This window comes from Prunus dulcis, chromosome 5, assembly GCF_902201215.1.
Source record: "Prunus dulcis chromosome 5, ALMONDv2, whole genome shotgun sequence".
Classification (NCBI taxonomy): Eukaryota; Viridiplantae; Streptophyta; class Magnoliopsida; order Rosales; family Rosaceae; genus Prunus; species Prunus dulcis.
Window position 1 is genome coordinate 2766283 of NC_047654.1, and position 20400 is coordinate 2786682.

Here is a 20400-nt window from a genome sequence, read left to right on the forward strand (position 1 = left end):
ATAGTTTTGCCGATCTGCTTCTTGAAGATTTTATTCACGAGCCTCTGGTAGGTTCCTCCGATGTTCTTCAATCCAAAAGGCATGACCTTGTAGTAGTAGGTCTTTCTCTGGATGATGAAAGAGGTTTTCGCCTTGTCATCCTCAAGCATAAGGATTTGATTATAGCTGGAGTAGACGTCCATAAAGCTGAGCAGCTGATTGTCGGAAGTGGAATCCACGAGCTAGTCGATTGGTAATGGGAAGTTGTCTTTAGAGTATGCTTTTGTTGAGGTCGGTGTAATCGACACAAACTCTCCATTTGTTTTTTTCTTGTTTCGCCACTAGAACAACGTTGGCTATCCACTCCGAGTAAGAGACTTCTTCGATGAAGTTGGCAGTTAGGAGTTTGTCGATCTCGGCTTCAATAATCGCGGCCTGCTTGGGAGTGAAGTTGCTTCTCTTCTACGCCACTGGCTTATTGGCATGGTTGACATGGAGCCAGTGGCAGATGATGTTCGGGTCGATGCCGGGCATGTCAGATGGCGATTATGCGAAGATATCTTTGTTGTTTTAGAGGAATGTGGTTAGCTTCACCTTCTCATCTGGGCTCAGGCGCAAGCCGATTTGTGCTTTTCTGTCTAGCTAGTCAGGACGCAAGGGTACTAGCTCGATGTCCTTTTCGGGTTTTCATCCTTCTTCAGGAGAGACCTTAGGACGAATTCCCTCCACTTAGTCTTGATGCTTTGATTGCTATAAATGGGTATCTATTCCCTTTCCTTTCTAGCCTGCTTGGTCACGGAAATCTACTTGTTTTACTCCCTTTAGGTCTGCCTGACTCACAGGGAGGAACTGTGTTTGCTTGTTTTTCTTAAGACCTTAAGCCGAGCATTTCCTCGTCATTGCCTGATCGCTGTTGATTTGGCCGACACCATCCCCAAGGGATTGGATAGCGGATTTTCTGATGTATGGTGGAGGTGATGGCGTTGATCTTGTCGAACCCTGGTCTGCCCAGAAAGCCATTGTAGGGTGAGACTTCATCAATGACCATGAATGTTTGCAAGCTGATTACAGGTAGGGAGTAAACATCGAGATCTATGGTGCCCATGGTAACCGTTGTTGAGCCATTGAAGCCAGTCAATTACCTGGCTGATTTGTTGATCATTGTCTCCAAGCTCATCTATTGGATGATTGCCAGTTACAGGATATTGGATGCGCTGCCCTCGTTTGCACGGATTCAGTGCACCATGGCCTGAGCGATCTTGAGGACAAGGGCATCGTTGGAAGCCAATCACGGGATCGTCTTCTACTGGTGGAAGGCCGGTCAAGATTTGGGAGATCACAGTGGCCTGTTTGGTCTTCCACTTTTCACTACTGATCGACCCAGACTCCTCAGAGTCAGCTACGATTGTGTTAATCCTTATGACCTTCTGAGGTGGCTCCTTGGAGGTATCGCGATCCTCAATCTACCGAAGGCACAGTATTTTATGATATCCCTCTTGTTCAGGTCTCCTTTCAAGAGGGCAATCTTCTTACCCAAGGTTTGTCCTTCACTTGGGCTAACATTTGATGTATGAGGATGAAGAAGTTGGTGTAGTTCTCTCCTGCCGTAGCGTCTCCTTGTGGGTGGGACTTCGGTCTGTCCTTGTTCATGTTGCTAAACTTGTCTCTTCTTTGGCTTGCGCGCTTGATTGGCTGATCTTCCTACTTGGTAGACTTCTTCGCGGTGATTCGATCGTCATCCTAGAGCGCATAGCTTTCTGCGGTTACGAAGACCTCTGCTAGAGTCCAGCTGGAAGTGATAGTCAGCTCGCTGTATAAGTCGTGCTCAGATGGATGACATTTCTTGAAGGCAGATGACACGATTCGACCGTCGCATCCTACAATGTTAGCTTTTTCTGCTTTAAATCTCTTGATGTAATCTCGAAGGCATTTATCAGACTTCTTGCTTGGGTTGTACAGGTGGTTAAGGTTCTTCTTGATCGTCCGATAAGAAGTGTATTCTTTGGTAAACACATAAGCTAGCTCCTTGAAGCTGCTGATCGACCTGGATGGTAGGGTATGTAACCAATCTTGGGCTGCTCTACAAAAGGTCATTGCAAACACCTTCCTCCAATCTTTAAGTTTCGAAGTCGGTCATTTACAAGCTTCTCGACATCTTTCGCATGCATGGTTTTCCAATCATGTTGGTGACCTTCGTGATTCAAGCAGGGATGGTTGACTTCCTCGTTGAGCCGCAGAGGTCCACCTCCTTGGTTGCCCTGCCTGTGGGGCAAATTAGTATATTGAGCTTGAGAGGATTCCTCCACGAGTTGTCGGCGTGAGTTGATTCTAGAGCGGGTTGGTGAGCATCGGTTGTTGTGTTCATCATGCAGTCGTTCAGAACTCGTACCTCTTGTAGACCCAACCTAGAATGGATACTTCTTTGCGGGCCCAAGTGAGTGTGGACATTGGACTGTGGGCCTAATCTCTTGTGCACATTGGTCCTTAGACCTAACCTTGAACGGATTGTCGACCAGCTCAGAGTATGGCTTGCAGATGTCTGTATCTCTCCCTTGCCTATTTGTCCCTGTCCGACTAGTTTGGGATCTCTCAAAATGCTCATCGGTATGCTCGCGGATCCTCTTCTCCTCGTCAAGGACTCCAAGGTCAGGGCCTTGATTCAAGTTGATTTGCCTGAGTAGTTGGCCAATTATATTATTTTGGTCCTCGTCCCTCTACGCGAGTTGATAAACCCGTGAATTAAGGCCCATTTGACTGCATAGGTTAGGAAGATAGGTGTGGATCGGGCCCAATGGCATATGGGCTAGGGCTCCGTTAGATGAGCACACAGGTGCATACGTCAAGTGTGGTTGCAAAGGTGGGAACTAGTGGATTTGTTCCAAGATCGGGGAATGACCCGAGAAGTTATTGAGGTAGCCATGGATGGTGGTAGCCTCTCTTGCCGCTGCAAGGTGGAGGAGTAGGCCATGAGGCCGTGCAGTGCTGCGGTTCCAGCAGCTTCTGTATGCTACTACTGCCTTCCAGTAGTGGTTATGCTGCTGTTGTGTTCCGGCAGCAGCTGTACACTGCTGCATGGCAGCAAGGCGCAGTTGAGTGGCTCCAACAGCTGCAGTTGGAAGTTGCGATGGGCCGGCCTCCACGGGAGGTGGCTGTGAAGCGGAATCTCTGCAATTCCTTGCGGCAGAGCAAGTTCTCTACCATGGTGTCATGAGACGGAGGGTCGGGACCCGCCATGGTGGTATTGTTCCTCGTACGTCTTGTATCAACCATGGTTGATGGGAGCAAAGTATGAAAAACAACTTTGGAGCATGCTTTGAGTATATCTCTCGCTCTCAATGAAAGCACCAATTTATGGGAGCAAATTTCGTCCCACGAGAATATTCGATCGATTGATTCCCCTTTCTTCTTCGCCGTATCTTTCTTCCTGCAAAATATATTGGGATATGAGGACCACGCCTGGGGGTGTTGGCCAAAGGGCCTCCAATGCCTAAGTTAGTTCAATTGATTCATAGAGAAACAATAGCTAAAAAGAGTACGAAGATATATGTATGGTATGAACCGGGTGGCCGGAGCCTTGTGTAAAGGAGGGAGAGAGAGGGCGGCAATGAGGGAATTTTTGTGAGCTTTAGAATGGCTTACCTCATGCCTTACATAGCCTCATATTTATAGAGCCTCGTAGGGTTAGGGTTTATAGAAAAATAATCCTTGTTGGGAAATGAATTATTTTTCTGATTTTCGGAGATTTAAATCAATTAGGGATTTAATAAGAATCAAATCCCTAATTCAAGGCAAGAATTCCCAAATCAAATAATCCCCAAATGGAAGGAAATATTTAATCTAGGATTTTGCTAAAATTCGGTTCCCACAAGTCCCACATTGGAATATTACAAGAAGTGAAGACTTCTCCTCACTTATAAAACGAGACCATTCTCCACTTAAAAGGGGTTCTTGCTCCCTCACTCTTCTTCCCCTTATCTTTAGGTCTTACCTTTTGTACAATGTAAACAACTATATTATAATGAGAATACCCTTCTTGGAACGTAGTCCATTATTCGGGTGAACCACGTATATTATTCTTGTTTACTTTCCTTATATTATTACCTGTCTAAAGAAATCACTTACCTCTGAAGGCATGCACCCACTGAAAATCCTCGCCTTCACACATCACATTTTACATTTTTAAGTTGGGCCGAATAGTGGTCATTCATTGGGCATCAACAACAATGATTAGAATTACATGGATAATCAACAGTTTTGTAAAATAGCGTTCTCATGCCTTGAAGTAACTCCGATTCCGAAGTGTACAATAGGTGGTGGTATTTTGTTGACCATTCTACTATCCAACATCGCATTTATCCAATTCGAGTTTCCAACCCAAAGCAAACGACAGAATACGCAGTGTCGGTTTCTCAGACCACCCTCCAAGTTGGCCACGTGTCCGTACGCCTGCCGCTGGTGTCACTCTCTCCCCCACATCTAAAACCAACGTCACCATTCTTCCACCATTGGCCTTGGAAATAGCACGTGACCCAAAACCACACCCCCTCTTCGCCTCTGTCTCTCTCTCTCTCTCTCTCTCTCTGTAACTTCAGATCATCGCTAGCCTACCACTCTCTCTCTCTCACACTATGTTTATCCTTTCTGGTTCGCCATCCACCACATTCTTCAGGCCTAGGGTTTCGTCTTCGTCTCTCTCCTCCTCTTCTTCTTCTTCTTCTTCTTCTTCTTCATTATCATCCTCTTATAGGCTGTGTTTGGTCTCTGTGAGATCGAGTGCGCGAAAGAGCTCTGCTTGTCCTTGCCTGTTTTACTCCTTGAAGGTGAGTGCTATGGCAGAGCTGGTGAAGGATACGGAATCGTCTTTATCGCCCATTCAGAATGCGCAGAGGAGGGAGACTAACCATTCTCGTACGTTTCTCAATACCACCACTGAAGAAGGTGAGAGTTCTTTGTCATTTCCGCTGTTTGGCTCCTGAGAAAATGCAAGAATATTATACTCATATTTTTGAATTGAAATGTTCCCCCTCTTGATAATTGAAATTGGTTGTCAAATTTATTTTTACGACCGACTTAAATTTCTGTATAAGACTTGAGTGGTGGTTGTCTTTCCTTCCATTTTCTTTTTGTTCAAAGCTTAATATTCATGTGCTTTTTTTGCATGATACTTTATGCATAGTAGATTCTTTCCTTCTTTGAGAGCCAAACTGTACTCTACTTCTGTGAAGTGTTAAAAAAGCAAATGAAGGTTAGTTTATTTCTTGATCACGTAGCATTTCTTTCTGTTTCCCAGGAGAAGAGCATGAACTTTTTGATATGTATGTTCTTTCCACTACTTTCTTTTTTGCTGCGTAGGAGAATATTGAAGTGTTTGCAATGTTACTTTTTCTTTTATTTTTAAACTTTCCTGAATGAGCTGAGTATTTCACTCGGAAAGAATTTTGTTCTCCCAACTTGGAAGTGATGAAAATTCCTTTCAATTTCCTTTAACTTTAATTTGATGACCAAGTGCAGTGGTTGAAGTTCTGTAAATGTGGAGTAATATGTATTTATTATGCCACATTACAAATCATAAAAAGATAGGGCTCCTTTGTTTTTCCAAGATTGGTAGTCTTCCATAGCAACTTTATTTAGTTCTTGAAGTTCCAATGAAGTGCTATATGTACTCACTGTTCTGTTGGTGCTTTGGTAATAGCCGACCATATATGTGTTTGGTGCCTGATTTCTGCATGAATTAAATCTACATAGGGGAGTGAGAGAGTTTTCTCAAGTAGGTTTTGGGAGAGGATGCATCTCTAATGTTTGTTATAAATTTGGAAATGTTAACAAAAAAGTTCGGGTTGCAGTAGCCATATTTATGTTGAGTGATACATGTATGAGGACCCAACGTTTCTTGTTGGGCATGTATATTTGCCAAGTGATGTACATTGTTTGATTGTTAATCCTTAATATTTCACTTTTTAAAACCCAGTATAGAATATGATATAAAAAGGCTTAGATACATTATTTGTGTTTATGATGTCTTCAAATTGGATACCCATCTTATGTAACACTATCAGGCCTAGGTCTGTTATTGTTGCATCATGCACTAGGGCGTGAAACTGTAGACTGGTTTATGTATATATCTGTGGATGTAGATGTAGATGAAGATGTAGACTAAGTCTGAGAAAAGGACAATAAGGAGAATGATAGTGTCCTATAGAAGGTATTTTATGGGATCTAGTTGTTACTTTGGGGTTGTAAACGCTTTGTGCAAATATGTATATATAGAATCTTTTGATATTCTGTTTATAGGAAAAATGATTTATTTACAGAGGAGTTATAAAGTTATGACAAATTTCTGGAATCTAATTAAAAACCCAAAAGTCTTTCATACTCTGAATACTTTATTTCCTTATACACAGTTATTAGAAAATATTGGTTTTTCACTACACATGAGCTGTCACCTTCACATCCAAAATGTTAAAAATGGCTTATTCAATGGTGGTTGCCTATTTTTGTGTGTTAAGCACCTTCCTTGTGTTTGTTTTCACATAGAAACTCATCTTGGTAAGATATACTTAATGGTTTCGCCGTTCCAAGTCCATGCTAATTAGATATCCGTCAATGCGTGATATATGGACTCACCAATCTTGCATGATAAATGAAATGGGTTCACTAACCATATAAAATTTCCAATAATTCAAAGTGGTGCAAAAAAGACGTAAAAACTGAACATGTGGGCATCAAATGGTTAACCTTTCATCATGGGCTTGTATTTCATGTAGGTAGATTTTTTGGCAGTACATATTATTAACTATTGTAAAGCCATATCAAGTGAACTTTCTGGCTGTTCTTAGACTAGGAGATGGCCTGTGTAGTGATACTACCTCTAGTGCATTGGTTCTGTATTATGCTTACCCACGATAAAATTCCTATGTTATATCCCCATCATGGACCCAAAAGAGAAAGAAAACAAAAAGAAAAAGAAAAGATAGATTACATAAAACATAGATTAAGAGGAAAAGCTATCTATGTGTACATGTTTTATGCTTCATAAGCTATAAACTTCTCCAAAGAAAAGGACGGTGCAAGTCTGTTGGAAGTCTACAGGAGATATTTGTTTATTCAAGTCCATAGATTCCGAATTTCTAAAATTGGAATGGTATACTTCATAGCCCTATGCATTTATATATTAGGTAACTTATTTACACGTCTACATGCCTACATATACATATGCATAAGTACCTACATTTATAGAGATACGTCATACTTTTTTCTTTGGAGGGGCCAAAATTTACAAAATCATGTCTGATGTTCTATGAAATTACAAATTATTTGACCTAAGATAATCAAACTTTCTACTCGAAATTATGATATCTTAATCTATTCAAACTTGATTTTGGTGCAAAAATGAAAGCCAATAACATCAACATTATGTTTTTTAGGAATGCGTGTGCGGTTTGATTGAGCTTGTTATCTGGAAAGAACAAAAGGAATACCTGAAGAACTCATTTCACGTATAGCCATTTACTTTAATTTAAAGTTTGATGTTTAACTGCTACCCTATCTGAAGCAGTGGTCTTGAGCTGTGGAAGGGAATAGAAGAATATTTGAGGAGGAAAGAAGGGTTGTTTTCAGTGTGGGACAAAATTAGATTCCTTGTGTCCCTGAGGGCTTCATTATGGATGTCCCTTCTGGTTTAATTTACCGGGATTGGTCATCTATGCTGACTTAAGTAGTTTGCTTTATTTGGTTTCGGGTTTTGCTGTATTCCTGTTGGATTTCTTGTCCAGCCTGTTTTGTAACTTCTTTATTTAATAAATTGGTCATTTCCTATAAATAAAAAAATTGTACACGCTATGCGCCCGCGCACACACACACACATATGTACATAGATACATATGCACACTACTTTCATCTTTGGAGTGCTCTTGATTGTAAGGTGAAACAATTATTAGAAGTCCTAGAAGAGTTATTTGCTTTCCTATTCTTTCATTTATATACTTTCATATTTTCCAATTGCAGTCTATAATTTTTTCACTAAGAAATTAACATTAATATACTAATAATGATGTTATATATATTTTTGGCTGACCTGACTTCCACCAGGATGCTTGTAGTTCAACAAAAGGTCCAGCTTTAAATATTCTACGTATTTTATCTTTGAATAATGGGAGAGGGGACCAAGAGCTAGGCGGTCTTTAGAATGCAGAAAATCTCCTTTATTTAGCTGTTGACTAATTTGAAATGTTCATTTGTAGAGCTGCTGTGTGCAATAAGGAAGGAAACAGAAGCTGGAAGGCTTCCCTCAAACGTTGCTTCGGGAATGGAAGAATTATATCGGAATTATAAAAATGCTGTAAACTTTTATTCTTAAGCTCATGCTTTACTATACGTAGTTTGATTTGCTTCAGAAACTTTCAATTTTGAATTTATTTGACATGCATAAACATTTTGGCTCACTTTCTTCTGAATGAAATTTGTGTAAAAGATACATGCATGCGTAAATTTATCTATTTTTAACGATTTTAACATTTAAAATTGCCAAAATAAGAAGATTTAGTATTTTCTTCTCAACAAAAGAAAAGATTTTAGTGTTTACTATTTGATTGGAGCTGCAACCATATTATTTAGAGATGATAAAATACGAATGACATATCATATAACCCACACAATTTAGAACTTGCTTGTGAAAAAGAGAGTATCATCCAACTTGCTAAAATATTTCTACTTAGAGATATTATATGTCTGCTGGTGAGTAGGATTTTTAATACTTAATTGAAGCAATGGGGGCCCAATCTCGACTTACTACTACTTAAAGTGACCACGGGACTTACAATTGAATGAGAAGATAACATAGATTCAAATCACAAGCTAACATGCATTTGTTTCTTAGTTATTTAAGGCCAAAAAGAGAATGTGACTTATTTTCTATCAGAAATCTTAAACCATTCAGTCGGAGCATCATGCTTACACGATCAAATAAGCTACTATGTGACCACTGTGCCACTGACCAAAATTTTACTCATGGTTATTAGATTTCAAGTTTGTTTATGAACCCTTGTAAACTTTCTAAACCATGAAAAGTTATCTTTCCTATGCTTCACTGGTTAACTCATCCTAGGGTATTTATATCACCTTCTTGAATGAAATGAACTTCATATATAATCTCTATGTGGAGGGCACTTCTAGAGAGGATGCCCTTTTTTCCTTAGCAGACATGGAATACTGTGTTCAATAACGTGTTGTGTATCATTACTCGTGAATAATTGTCGTTACGTATTATTGATTAGTCATTGACAGAGTATTGACATGTTATCGAATGTATTATTGTATGATATATTTTGAGGGATCCCTCAAATAACCTCAGATGCGTTAGATGCCCAGCAGTCATTTAATCTGACAGCTAAGAAACTCATTTTCTGTTTTGTAATTCTACGGTATCATGATTCAGATTCTCCAAAGTGGAAATCCCAAGGCAGATGAGATTGTGTTGTCCAATATGACTGCTGTATTAGATCGTGTATTCTTGGATATAGAGGTAATATTTGGTTTTTTATGCGTTATCGCACAGCTGCCATAGTTTCTGGTGTATCTATGGGTTATATCAGAAACCACATTATCATTTTGTTTTCTTGTATATGATATACAGTAATTTTTCAGGACCCATTTGTCTTCTCCCCATATCACAAAGCAATGCGAGAGCCTTTTGACTACTACATGTTTGGTCAAAACTATATTCGTCCTTTAGTTGATTTCAGGTAACTTGACAAGTTCCATTCTTTGACCATCTTCATCAGTTACTTTTGGTACATAGTAAGTGAGAATTAATGGATTTATCCATGTAGTCTGCTTTTTCGGAAAGTGAATGTACTGTTTATGCATTGGCTCATGAAGTCCACAGAGCCTTAAAACTGACTGGGTGATGGGTGATTTTTTATCCAACGTGCTTCAGATCATTCATCATGACACTGAAATTAATTAATTAAATTTGTATGGGAATTTCTTTTATATACTAATTATATTGAAAATTGTAAATATTATTTCTATGGTTTTCTACGATTCTTTAATTGCTCTTATGCAACAAGTTAAAGACTAATGTGACTGATGTCTCTTTAAAAAAAATTGTTTGTATTGAAGTGGCTGGAATTGTGAATGGTTCATCATTCCTCCACTCCAACTCGCAGTTGGATGGTTCAAACATAACTCTGAATTAGTGACGCAGGAGCAAAGTTCAAAGTTTTGTAAATGATAATTTTTCTAGTTTCCTATGCTTATTATGCAATTTTCTGAATGTTACTGTCTTTGACTCTCTATGTCGCATGATTAATATATTAGGTGTCATAATTATGTCTATAGAATTCCTAAGTGTATTAATGTGGATCTTTCCAGATTCATGTACCAATTAACCTATAAAAGGGGCTACTTTGTATGCTTTTAAAATCATTTAGTGAAAAAAGAAAGTTCTTGTGAATTCCTGGTTGTGTGTGAGGCATAGGTTGACTTGGAGTGATTCCAAGGCACCTTCTGTGTGATGCCGGAATTTTCTAATTTGTTTACTGGACACCTTTTGTACGATGCCAAAGGCCTGAGTGAGTCCGGATCTCTTTATTTTTCCTATCTGTTTCTGCTATCCTATGTCAATTGGTTTGAACTTTGAAGGGTTATTCGGATATGATGTAAGACTTTTAATTGGTTTCTGGGTTTGCAAAACATTGTGGTAGCTGATTTGTTAAGGTTTGACATATTTGAAATAATGTGATGAAGTAAAATACTGTTGTGTTTGGAATAATATAAATTCTATTGTAATCAGGACTTGTGGTAGAATAACTTGTCCAAAGAGATAGGAGTTGCAGTAAGCTAAGGTGTACGTTTAGAGCATTGAATCAACTGATTGCTCACAATCCCATCAGAGGAATAAGAACCTATAAATCATTTGTATGGACTGCAGATTAATACTTTTACCATCTTCATCAGTCATTTGTATGGTCTGAGGGTTAATACTTGTCATAATGGTCAGTGGAGAAGGCTTAGTGTATGTCTTTTGCCTTCTTAGTGTTCCATTTGTAGAAGTGGAGCAGAGGATACTGATTAGTTATTCCTATATTGGACCATTGCACAAAGATTGTGGTATACACTCTTCGAGTAGGTGAGACTGAGCTGAGTTTTCCTGGCTTCTTCTGTACTTGTTGAGAAGCAAGGAAATTTTTTTGTGGAGAGGTTGTGCAATGGCTGTCTTTTGGGTTTTTCTGAAAACTAGCCCTTATAGAGCCTATTTGGAGTGAAAAACCCAAAACTAGCCACTTATTATTTTCTATGTGGTTCATATAAAATTTTAACACACTAAGAACCAATTAGAAAATGACAAGTGGCTAGTTTTGGGTTTTTCTCTCCAAATAGGTTCACTATGAGTTTTTGTATAATATGTCATGCTAAAATGGGTTTTTGAATAAATATCTCATTTTATAAACCTTCCATCTTGTTATTTTTGGCTAAATTTTTCACTGTATTTTTTGGTAAATCTGAAATCTACACTACGTCTTTTTACTGTTTCACATATTCTTGTGGACTAGAAAAATTCAATAATTAGGGTGTTCGATTACCAGGAAGAGTTTTTGCAAAAACTGGTTAACAGAGAATACTCAGATGAGAAAACAGAAAAATAGATCACCACTCACATTTTCTGTCTTCTTTGCTGTTTTTTGCTTTCATATAAGTTGTATTTCACTTAGTCAATCTAACTATATTCATCATCTAACAGTTCTATTCACATGGAGGTAATTTCGTCTTTTTTATATCAATATAATATTATTTCCCTTGTGTGTTTTATCATTTTGATGTCCTAAGCTCTGATGATTATATGTGCAGAAACTCATATGTTGGCAATATTTCTGTTTTCAAAGATATTGAAGAGAAGATTCAACAGGTACGTTATCTGAGTATTGAGCTTTATTTATTTTTTGGGTTGTGCAGTAACTACTAAATATTGTTGAATTGTGAAACGCTGTTACTTTCTAGCACTAAAATTACACTGAACTTTGTTCTTGTTTTGTTGTTTAAAAGTTATATAGTGGCCTTACATATGCATGAGATCTAAATGCAAGTTTGGCAGTTCAAGTTTTTGTTGAAGTCTTTTGAAACAGTGTAAAAACAATTGTTTTGAAAACAAAGTCATAGAGAGCGCATGCCAAGTGTAGTCAGTCAGTTCCTTTCTTGGGCTATGAAAATAATAACTATTCTTGGTGATTTTGGCACTAGATTAAGGCAATAGCACAGAAGCAAACTGATCTGTGTAGAATGGGATACAAGATTTGGGCTATAACTTCGTTTGGGTGCTAATATCTTAATTTTGGTTGACCAGTAGTTGTCTTGTCCTTTTTGGTGGTGTGATCCTGATGGTACTGTGGTATGCAGTATGCAGTATGCAGATGCCCTATTATCTTCATTAGTTTTGTTGTTGTGTCACTGATGATCAACGCCTGGTCATTTGGTCAGTAAGGGGATAAAATTTGAAAAATATTAATTAGTGTTTCATGAAGACACTCAGAGGTGACTCATGTGATGTAAGGCTTCTGGATTATGCGTGCAGGGTCACAACATTTTTTTGATATCAAACCACCAAACTGAAGCAGATCCAGCTGTCATTGCCTTATTGCTTGAAACAACAAACTCATATCTTTCTGAGAACATGGTGAATCGCTGTCTTCATTCTAACCGTACAATGGACACATGCTATTTTGTGCATTTTTAACTGTTTGCATAACCAAATTTTAGACTTTGTACTGCAGACCTACATAGCAGGAGATAGAGTTGTGACAGATCCTCTTTGTAAGCCCTTCAGCATGGGAAGGTAAAGTTCTTAAATAATGTTATGCAATTAGTATGCAATGCTTTTGTTAGTTAAGTGATGAAATTCTCATTTTTCGCTTTCTTACAGGAATCTGATATGTGTGTACTCAAAGAAGCACATGAATGATGTTCCTGAGCTTACTGAAATGAAAAGAAAAGCAAATACGCGGAGTTTGAAGGAAATGGCTTTGCTGTTGAGGTACCTCAGTTGTTTTGTTTGCCTATGCATTGGTCAAAGTTGGCTTGATTATTATTAGTTGCTCTTCTTATTTTTGCTCATCATGGTCCATGGTGCTACTACAATGTCAAGTTGTTTGTAGAAAGTTTTTTCCTTATTTATTGTTGTTTCTTTATTTTGTTTCCCCAGACAATGAGCCCTGATGTCTTATTCCATTATATCTTTGTTTCCTTTGCTCTTACATTGTTCTTTTCTTGTCTCTGTGAACCTTAGAGGGCATTATACATGTCCAGAACAAACTGAATTTTTTAAAGTACATCTCGTGGTTGGGAAAAGTAGCTAGTAACAAACTGGTGAGGAGCTATGCTGATTTTACTTGTTAGCATACTACAATGCATAGCAACTCATGGTGGTGCTGCCCTCTTTTCTCCATGCATCCTTCTGGTACATAATGGACACATAACTCTGTTTTTCTATATTAGCATGTCAAAATAGAGGAATTGTATCAGAAGTGAGAATGAAGATACTTTTCTTTCTTGGGGCGAGACGCAGACAGTGAAGGTTCATCAATGTGACTAATGCTGAATGGTATTGTCACCTTTAGGTGGATCTGGTGGTAGGTTTGCCAAATAGGGGGGGATGATTGCTTTAATTTAAATCACTACAGGAGGTGATTGCTAAATTCAATGACTGTAAGGGAATAATTTACACTAAATCACAGTATTTAGCGGCCAGTGCCTGTGTTGGTAATGCTTTGGAAGTATGGTACAACTGCTGTGCAACTGAGACAAAATACCAGTCTGGTCTTTACGTGTAGCTTTGGATTGGCAGCTTTAAAGTTGTCAGTGATAAATATGTAGAATACAAGGTAATATGTTAAAATGCAGATAAATTTCCCTGATATGTGAAAGGTGTGGGTTAAGAGATTGTTCAGCTGTTTGCTCTTATTTGCATATTTGTGGCAGTGAAAGAAAATGGCCAGAAACAGAAAGAGTTGGGTTGTAAAAGTTTTCATGGTTAATGGCATAATGTACTTTACACTGGAAACTGTTCCTTTTTTTTTTTTTTTTTTTAAAGAGACAATACACTGGAAACTGTTCTTGTATTATGGTTTTTTGTGACACGTCATGCATTTCCTTTTCTATAAGAAAACATAAGACTCTTTGAAGTAATCAAATCTATGTGTTTTCATATGCTTTCAAATGCAGACATGTAATCAAACATGTTTAAGTGCAGGGGTGGGTCGCAAATTGTATGGATTGCACCTAGTGGTGGAAGGGACCGGCCAGATCCTGTAACAGGAGAATGGTACCCAGTAAGCTCTTTCAACTTTATCATACATGAGAAGTTGGATAAGAAATATTTATGGATTTCTGATATATGTTATTTTTTATTTTCTCTAGTGATCTTTTTGTTAAAAGTTTTTATCTCGATAAGAGATTCATTGTTCCTGTGATGATTTTTATCATGCATTGTCTCTGTAGTGTTGCTACATAAGGTCTTAAATTTGCATCCATGTGTTGTGATTGTAAATTATGGATTCAGCTCAAGCAAACCATGTACTGAGCATGGATAGAACCGGGACTCAACATCTCTAGAGGAAACCATAAATAGATTGTGGATTATTTTGAACTACACTCCAGCCTATTTTTTTGTTGAAATAATTTACTAAAGAAAATATTTACTAAATTTGACGTCAACTTAGTTGTGGAATAGGCTACAGCTGGTTAATGTTGGCATATACTATTCCTATGACTAAGAATTTACCAATATAGAGAAGCATCCACTTATATTGCCAAGGATATGGAGTTGGTGGTGGTGCTATATTAAGTTTTCTACTTAGCTGCAATCATTTTGTTTTACTATGGTTTCTCAATTTGGATATCAAGAAATCTTGTTAGAACAATATTTGAGAAAACCAATGACTCTGTGATGTAGGATATGGGTGAATTGAGAATTTAGGTAGTTTAGCTGAAGTGAAAACAATGGAAAACAGAAAATAGAATGAACAAGGATAGGTCTGGAATCACTCCAGGGGTTTGGCTTCACACTAAGTAGTCTCCAATCTCTGGAAAATAAACTTTTCTTTATATCTCAACAACTCAACTCCATAATGAATTACATGAGAGGGGTATTTATAGCTAACTAAAACCTAGAGACAATAGGATAAAAAATCCCTTGCTAAAACAGAAATTCTAACCTAAATAAAATAGGGAACTTAGAAATCCTACTAAAATCTGGAAAACTTAAAAATCTTACTAAAATCTGGAAAACTTAGAGAACAAGCTAGAAACTAATCGCAGGAATCAAAATTTGCCAGATTTAAAGACCAAATTAAATGACTTCCTCTTCCATCTCTTTCTTTTGTAAACCCTAATGGGTTTGACAAAGATGTCACTATGAATGAATTTCTTCATAATTGTTGGAACTTATGACGAGATAATTAAAATTACCAATGGCCTCTTAGTGTAATCTGTACCCAGCAAAATAGTTTGCCATGGAAGCCTTACAAGTATAATTTTTTTTCCTGTATATTTTTCTTTAGAACACATTTTTACACACTAAAGAAACTTATTGACTGGTCAGGCACCTTTTGATGCTTCTTCACTGGACAATCTAAGAAGGCTTGCTGAACATTCTGCTGCTCCAGGGCATATATATCCCTTAGCATTGTTGTGCCACAACATCATGCCCCCACCGCTCCAGGTTTGTTGTCTCTGTTTTGGTCTTTCCTATGCTACTTTTCCTCTTTTGTGATACAATTCTTTTCCAGGTGGAAAAAGAAATTGGAGAGAAGAGAATGATCTCCTTCCATGGTACTGGATTGTCGGTTGCACCAGAAATCACCTTTTCTGATATTTCTGCTTCCTGTCAAAATCCTGAAGAGGTGCGTGCTGTATACACGTCTTCCACTTGCCTGGTTGATGTGGATGGTTCCTGTCATATGCTTCTTGATCTTTACATTATTTTGCAACGAAATATCTTATGTAATTTTGCCTTTGTCATATGCATTTAAATCATGTCATCATGCCATTTTACAGAACCGCTGAACAGTGTGGAAAACTTTTCTCCGCCTGTTTATTGGTGATGAACATTAGCAGTTAAGTAATAGTCATTTCCTTAGCAAGTCAACAATTATGTAATGACTGGTGCACAACCGGAATAGATTGGTCAACAATTTGTAATTGTTAAATCTCACCTTTATCCCTCGACTTTTGACCATTCTTACTCTGGTTCCTGAACTTCAAAACGTCCCAATTTTAGTCATCAAGCTATATTTATGCTACTAAAGGAAAAAAGCTGCATGCGGTTGAAAACATAACAGAAAAAGGTCATGTTGTTTATCACTAAAGCCCTAAAGCCTGAGAAATCCTGAGAAATTCGGCCTATGTTTTTTCAGATTTACAGGTCTTTTCAGTTTTAACTTCTGTTTGTTTCTTTTTTTCAGCTTGAGTGATCAAAATTACCTTGAATTAGTGGTGATGTGTGTGACATATTAACTTTTTGAAGGGGGATTAACTGACACTTTCTGTGAGGGCCAAACTGGGACTTTGTTGAAGTTCAGGGACCAAAGTGCCACGTGTGTCAAAGTTCACAGCGCAAAATTGAAATTAGCTCTAATTGTTGTATAAACTTCTGTATTGTTTCTAAGTTTTCTGGCTGTTCTCTCTTGCAGGCTAGGGAGACATACACACAAGCTCTGTATAAAATTGTTACTGAACAGTACAATGTGCTCAAATCTGCTATACATTGCAAACAAGGGCTAAAGGCATCTACGCCAAATGTTTCTTTGTCACAACCATGGAATTAGTCTATCTTTAAACATATTTGCCTTCTTACTTAGCTTTAATAATCAGGTACTTTCGCAGATCCTAAATTTTACATTTAAAGTAGGATAATGATCTATTGCCTTCATTTTCTTATATTAGTGAAACATATTTTTAACTCCGAAGAAATATACAAATCTTGGATAAGGAATCCATTCATGTATATTAATTAAAGCTTATAAAACCTGTCATGAAATGCTAAACAAATAAGTGTGCACTTGACTGCAGTGAAATGTATCTAGTTTTTAACTTTTCTATAAACGGGAAAAAGTTGGCTGGCAGCATGTTTTACAGCGTTTAAGAGTATCGTGTTCATGAAATCCCTAATACAGAATCTGGAAAATCAATGAAAGGTAGAACAAATATTTTCTTAGCTGATTTTTGCTCATTATAAGTTAATACTTGTGCTCATTTGGGGACAATTGAATTTATTCCAATCCACATTGGTGATTATCTTGGTTCTTTTATTAACTAGATTTTTTTGAATCTTGCAGATTAGGACTTTACCTTAATTTTGCAAGTCCTGACCACAAAAGGCCACTGGTCCTTCGAACACAAGTATGCACTGTGCCAAGAAGATTTAATTGAAGCTGATGACAAACATAAGTTCAACGTCATTTAGATGGAGATTCTTTTTGTTCATACGGTTTAGGCAAGAGCTGGATTCTTTGGAAATTGAAGCTGTCTGGCAAGGGTTCGGTTTTTAGGTGTATACTGTAGATATGGGGCCAGTTGTTGATGAGCAATGTAAATTGAACTTTAGATGTTATTTTTAAATCAATAGCTCTTTCTCTAGCACCTGAGAAATCTTAAAAGTTTCAAGAGAACCCTATACAGCTGAGAGAATATTGGTGACTGCCTGCCAGAGAGGCAATTGCCGTCTCATGTTCAAATTTATGCTGTTTGTACTAGTTTCAAATATTCAATGGTTTCTTTTTCTTTATTCATCTTTTTATAAGACGTTATTAGCACAAGTATCTCTTTTCTTTTCAATTCTTTTATTAAGAGTTAAATGCTGCAATGATAATTCACAACTCGAATGGTATAATATTACGTGCATCGTTGCTCTTTATTATCCTTTTATTGGAAGTTCTGATTCACTTACGCCGGCTTCGAATTATCGTATTCAAATCTCTCTGCGTGAACCTTCTTCAGCTCCTTCAACATGTGCCAATCGAAGTGTTGGCGATGAAAACACCACTTGGTTCCTGGCCGCCTCCATCTCCAACACTCTATTTTCTTCATTCTCTAATCCTCTGTTTGGATGAAGGAATTGAAGATTGCATAGAATTCTACAATGATGGAATTTAGATTTTCATGATTTCAATTTCTGGCAATTGAAAATTTCAGTGTCTGGATTTATATATGTCGAATTTGTACATGGCACTACGGAAATTGTGAAATGACACATTTTGATCGAAATTAAACTCAGGAATTTGATGCCCCAATTTCCACGATTTTTTCCTCACTTCATTTAATAAATTCCGGGCTTAAGTTGCCAAACAACATAATTGTCAATTTCTCCTCTTAAATTTCGAACTTTTGGCTAAATTTTGAGTTATTTTCCCTCATCCAAACGAATGGTAATACTTTGTATGTCTTTTTTTTCCTCGTTTATTTCTTCTTCTTTTTCTGCTCTGAAATATGTTATCCTTTCAAATTTCCTTTTTTCTGAAACTCCTTATGTATTTTTAGTTTTAACTATTTATTAGTAAATTATTGTGAAACTCCTTAGGTCCCTTTGATAACCATTTTAATTTTAGTTTTTAGTTTTCATTTTTCATTTTGTGTGCTAGAATATACAGGAAAAAGAGGGGGAATGGTAGTGAGACTAAGAGTGAAGATGGGATTGAGAGGGAAGATGAGAGGGTAGGATGGGGGGGAGGAGTAACAAAAGTGAAAACAAAAACGGAAAATTGAAATGTATTTGAAACTGTTTTCACTTTCAATTTTTTATTTTCACTTTTGTTACTCCTCCCTCCCATCCTCCCTTCTCATCCTCTCTCTCAATCTCATCTTCACTCCCATTATCACTCTTATTTTCCTCTATAATCTAAGCATAAAAAATAAAAACTAAAAACTAAACACCACAATTTTCAACAGAATTTTGGATGGAGTCAGTGTTAAGTGAATTTGGTGTATAATTCCATAACATATTTCAAAAAAATTTCTCATATAGAAAATAAGACATGTGAGAGGACTTTTTTGGGGTGAGTAACACCTCTTGACTAATATAAGCTCGTGCTTATCTCTCACTAATTTTAAAGTCTCTTAATAAATTGCATGATGTACAACCATAGTAAATTTCAAGGGCTTGTTTGATAGGAAGGACTAGACTAGACTGGACTAACTAGCAAAATGCCTATATTTCATATGTATTCAAAGCATAATATGGATATTGTTGTCTAACGTGGAGGACGAATGAGAATTATCTATAAGAGGTTGATGACTAAAACTTATTCCTCATAATCCCCCTATGAGGAATAAGTTTTAGTCATCAACCTCTTATGAATAGTCCTCCTCCATCCTCCAAGTTAGGCAACAATGTCCATTTTAGAGGTAAATACCGAATACCCCCTTCAACTATTTCGACTATCGAACTTAGCACCCTAACTTATTTTTTTAGACAATTTAGCCCTTGTTTTAAATTTATTTGCCAATTTCGCCCATGTTGTTAGCTTTTACACAATTCCATCCAAATGTCTGGAAAAAACACCACGTAAATGGCACGTGCGTCACTGTTGAGGGTAATCTTGTCCTTCTAATCCTCATCCCCCTTTTAGCCCTCCCTATTCCTAATTCCCAAATTAGAGTTAGTGTTCAGACTAAAAGATTCAAAAAAGGGAGAGAGAGAGAGAGAGAGAGAGATATATATATATATATATATATATAGATTTGGGGGAAATTAATAGACTTCAAGATTTGAAACAAAGGTGAGACAAAGCTGATTTGGTAAAGGCAAGAGATTGAATATGAAAATCAAATATGGTGGGGAAGCTCCCACATACAACAAGTAGCTTACTTTATTTTATTCGTTTGAAGCACTTGTTTGGTTTGATTCTTTGTTTATGTCGAGCTTCATTCAGTTTTATTGTTTTGGTTATGTCAGACTTCCTAAAAAAGCCTAATAAAAGGAAGAAAGTGGTCCCAATGTATGTTGTCTATCGACTCAGACTTTAACAATGTCGGGTTGTGAATGTGGTCCCTATGCATATTGTTTGTTTATTGTTTGTACGACAATATGTAAGTTGTTTATTGTGTTTGTATTGTATTGTATTGTAGAGGGTAGATAATAAATTAATTGGTGTGCATCTAATCCTGACATGTTTACACTTAAAGTACACCATAAGGGTTACTTTGTTGATGGTTTATATATAGGAGGTATTGTACAATGGGTTGATTTGCAAGATTCAAATGAGGTGTCAATGCTTGACTTATTTGAAGGGGGTAAATACCTTGATTATTATGAAAAGAGCATTCAATGCTATTAGAGCACCTCCACCGCAACCTAACAACCATGTCACAGGCCGCTCCCCCAAAAAAAATATTTGGACCTCCAACGTGCAAAAGGCAGCATGGACAAGGCAT

At 37.3% G+C, this 20400-nt stretch overlaps 1 protein-coding gene across 4 annotated transcripts; it reads left to right on the forward strand.

The window, feature by feature from the left end:
• The first annotated feature begins 4495 nt into the window (after window positions 1-4495).
• On the forward strand, window positions 4496-17786 carry LOC117627713 (glycerol-3-phosphate acyltransferase, chloroplastic). 4 transcript variants are annotated; one of them, XR_004585826.1, is made up of 14 exons: window positions 4496-4917; window positions 8220-8317; window positions 9413-9499; window positions 9622-9719; window positions 11827-11884; window positions 12548-12649; window positions 12747-12808; window positions 12896-13006; window positions 14222-14300; window positions 15572-15691; window positions 15759-15872; window positions 16662-16842; window positions 17041-17165; window positions 17307-17786. XR_004585826.1 is itself a non-coding variant. In XM_034359919.1 (13 exons), exons 1-12 carry the CDS (start codon window positions 4608-4610, stop codon window positions 16794-16796), a joined length of 1374 nt encoding a protein of 457 aa, XP_034215810.1. In that variant the 5' UTR covers window positions 4496-4607; the 3' UTR covers window positions 16797-16842; window positions 17307-17786. The 4 variants fall into 4 exon arrangements, 2 of the variants coding, with proteins under 2 accessions (XP_034215810.1, XP_034215812.1); XR_004585827.1 differs by lacking the exons at window positions 17041-17165; window positions 17307-17786 and adding an exon at window positions 16027-16085 and having other exon boundaries at window positions 16662-16772; XM_034359919.1 differs by lacking the exon at window positions 17041-17165.
• The last annotated feature ends 2614 nt before the right edge of the window (window positions 17787-20400 follow it).

Coding starts and splice junctions, on each gene's coding strand:
- LOC117627713 (XM_034359919.1), top strand. CDS start 4,608: ATGTTTATCCTTTCTGGTTCGCCATCCACCACATTCTTCAGGCCTAGG. Junction 12,809..12,895: donor AAGCCCTTCAGCATGGGAAG/GTAAAGTTCTTA, acceptor GCTTTCTTACAG/GAATCTGATATGTGTGTACT. Junction 15,692..15,758: donor TCATGCCCCCACCGCTCCAG/GTTTGTTGTCTC, acceptor ATTCTTTTCCAG/GTGGAAAAAGAAATTGGAGA.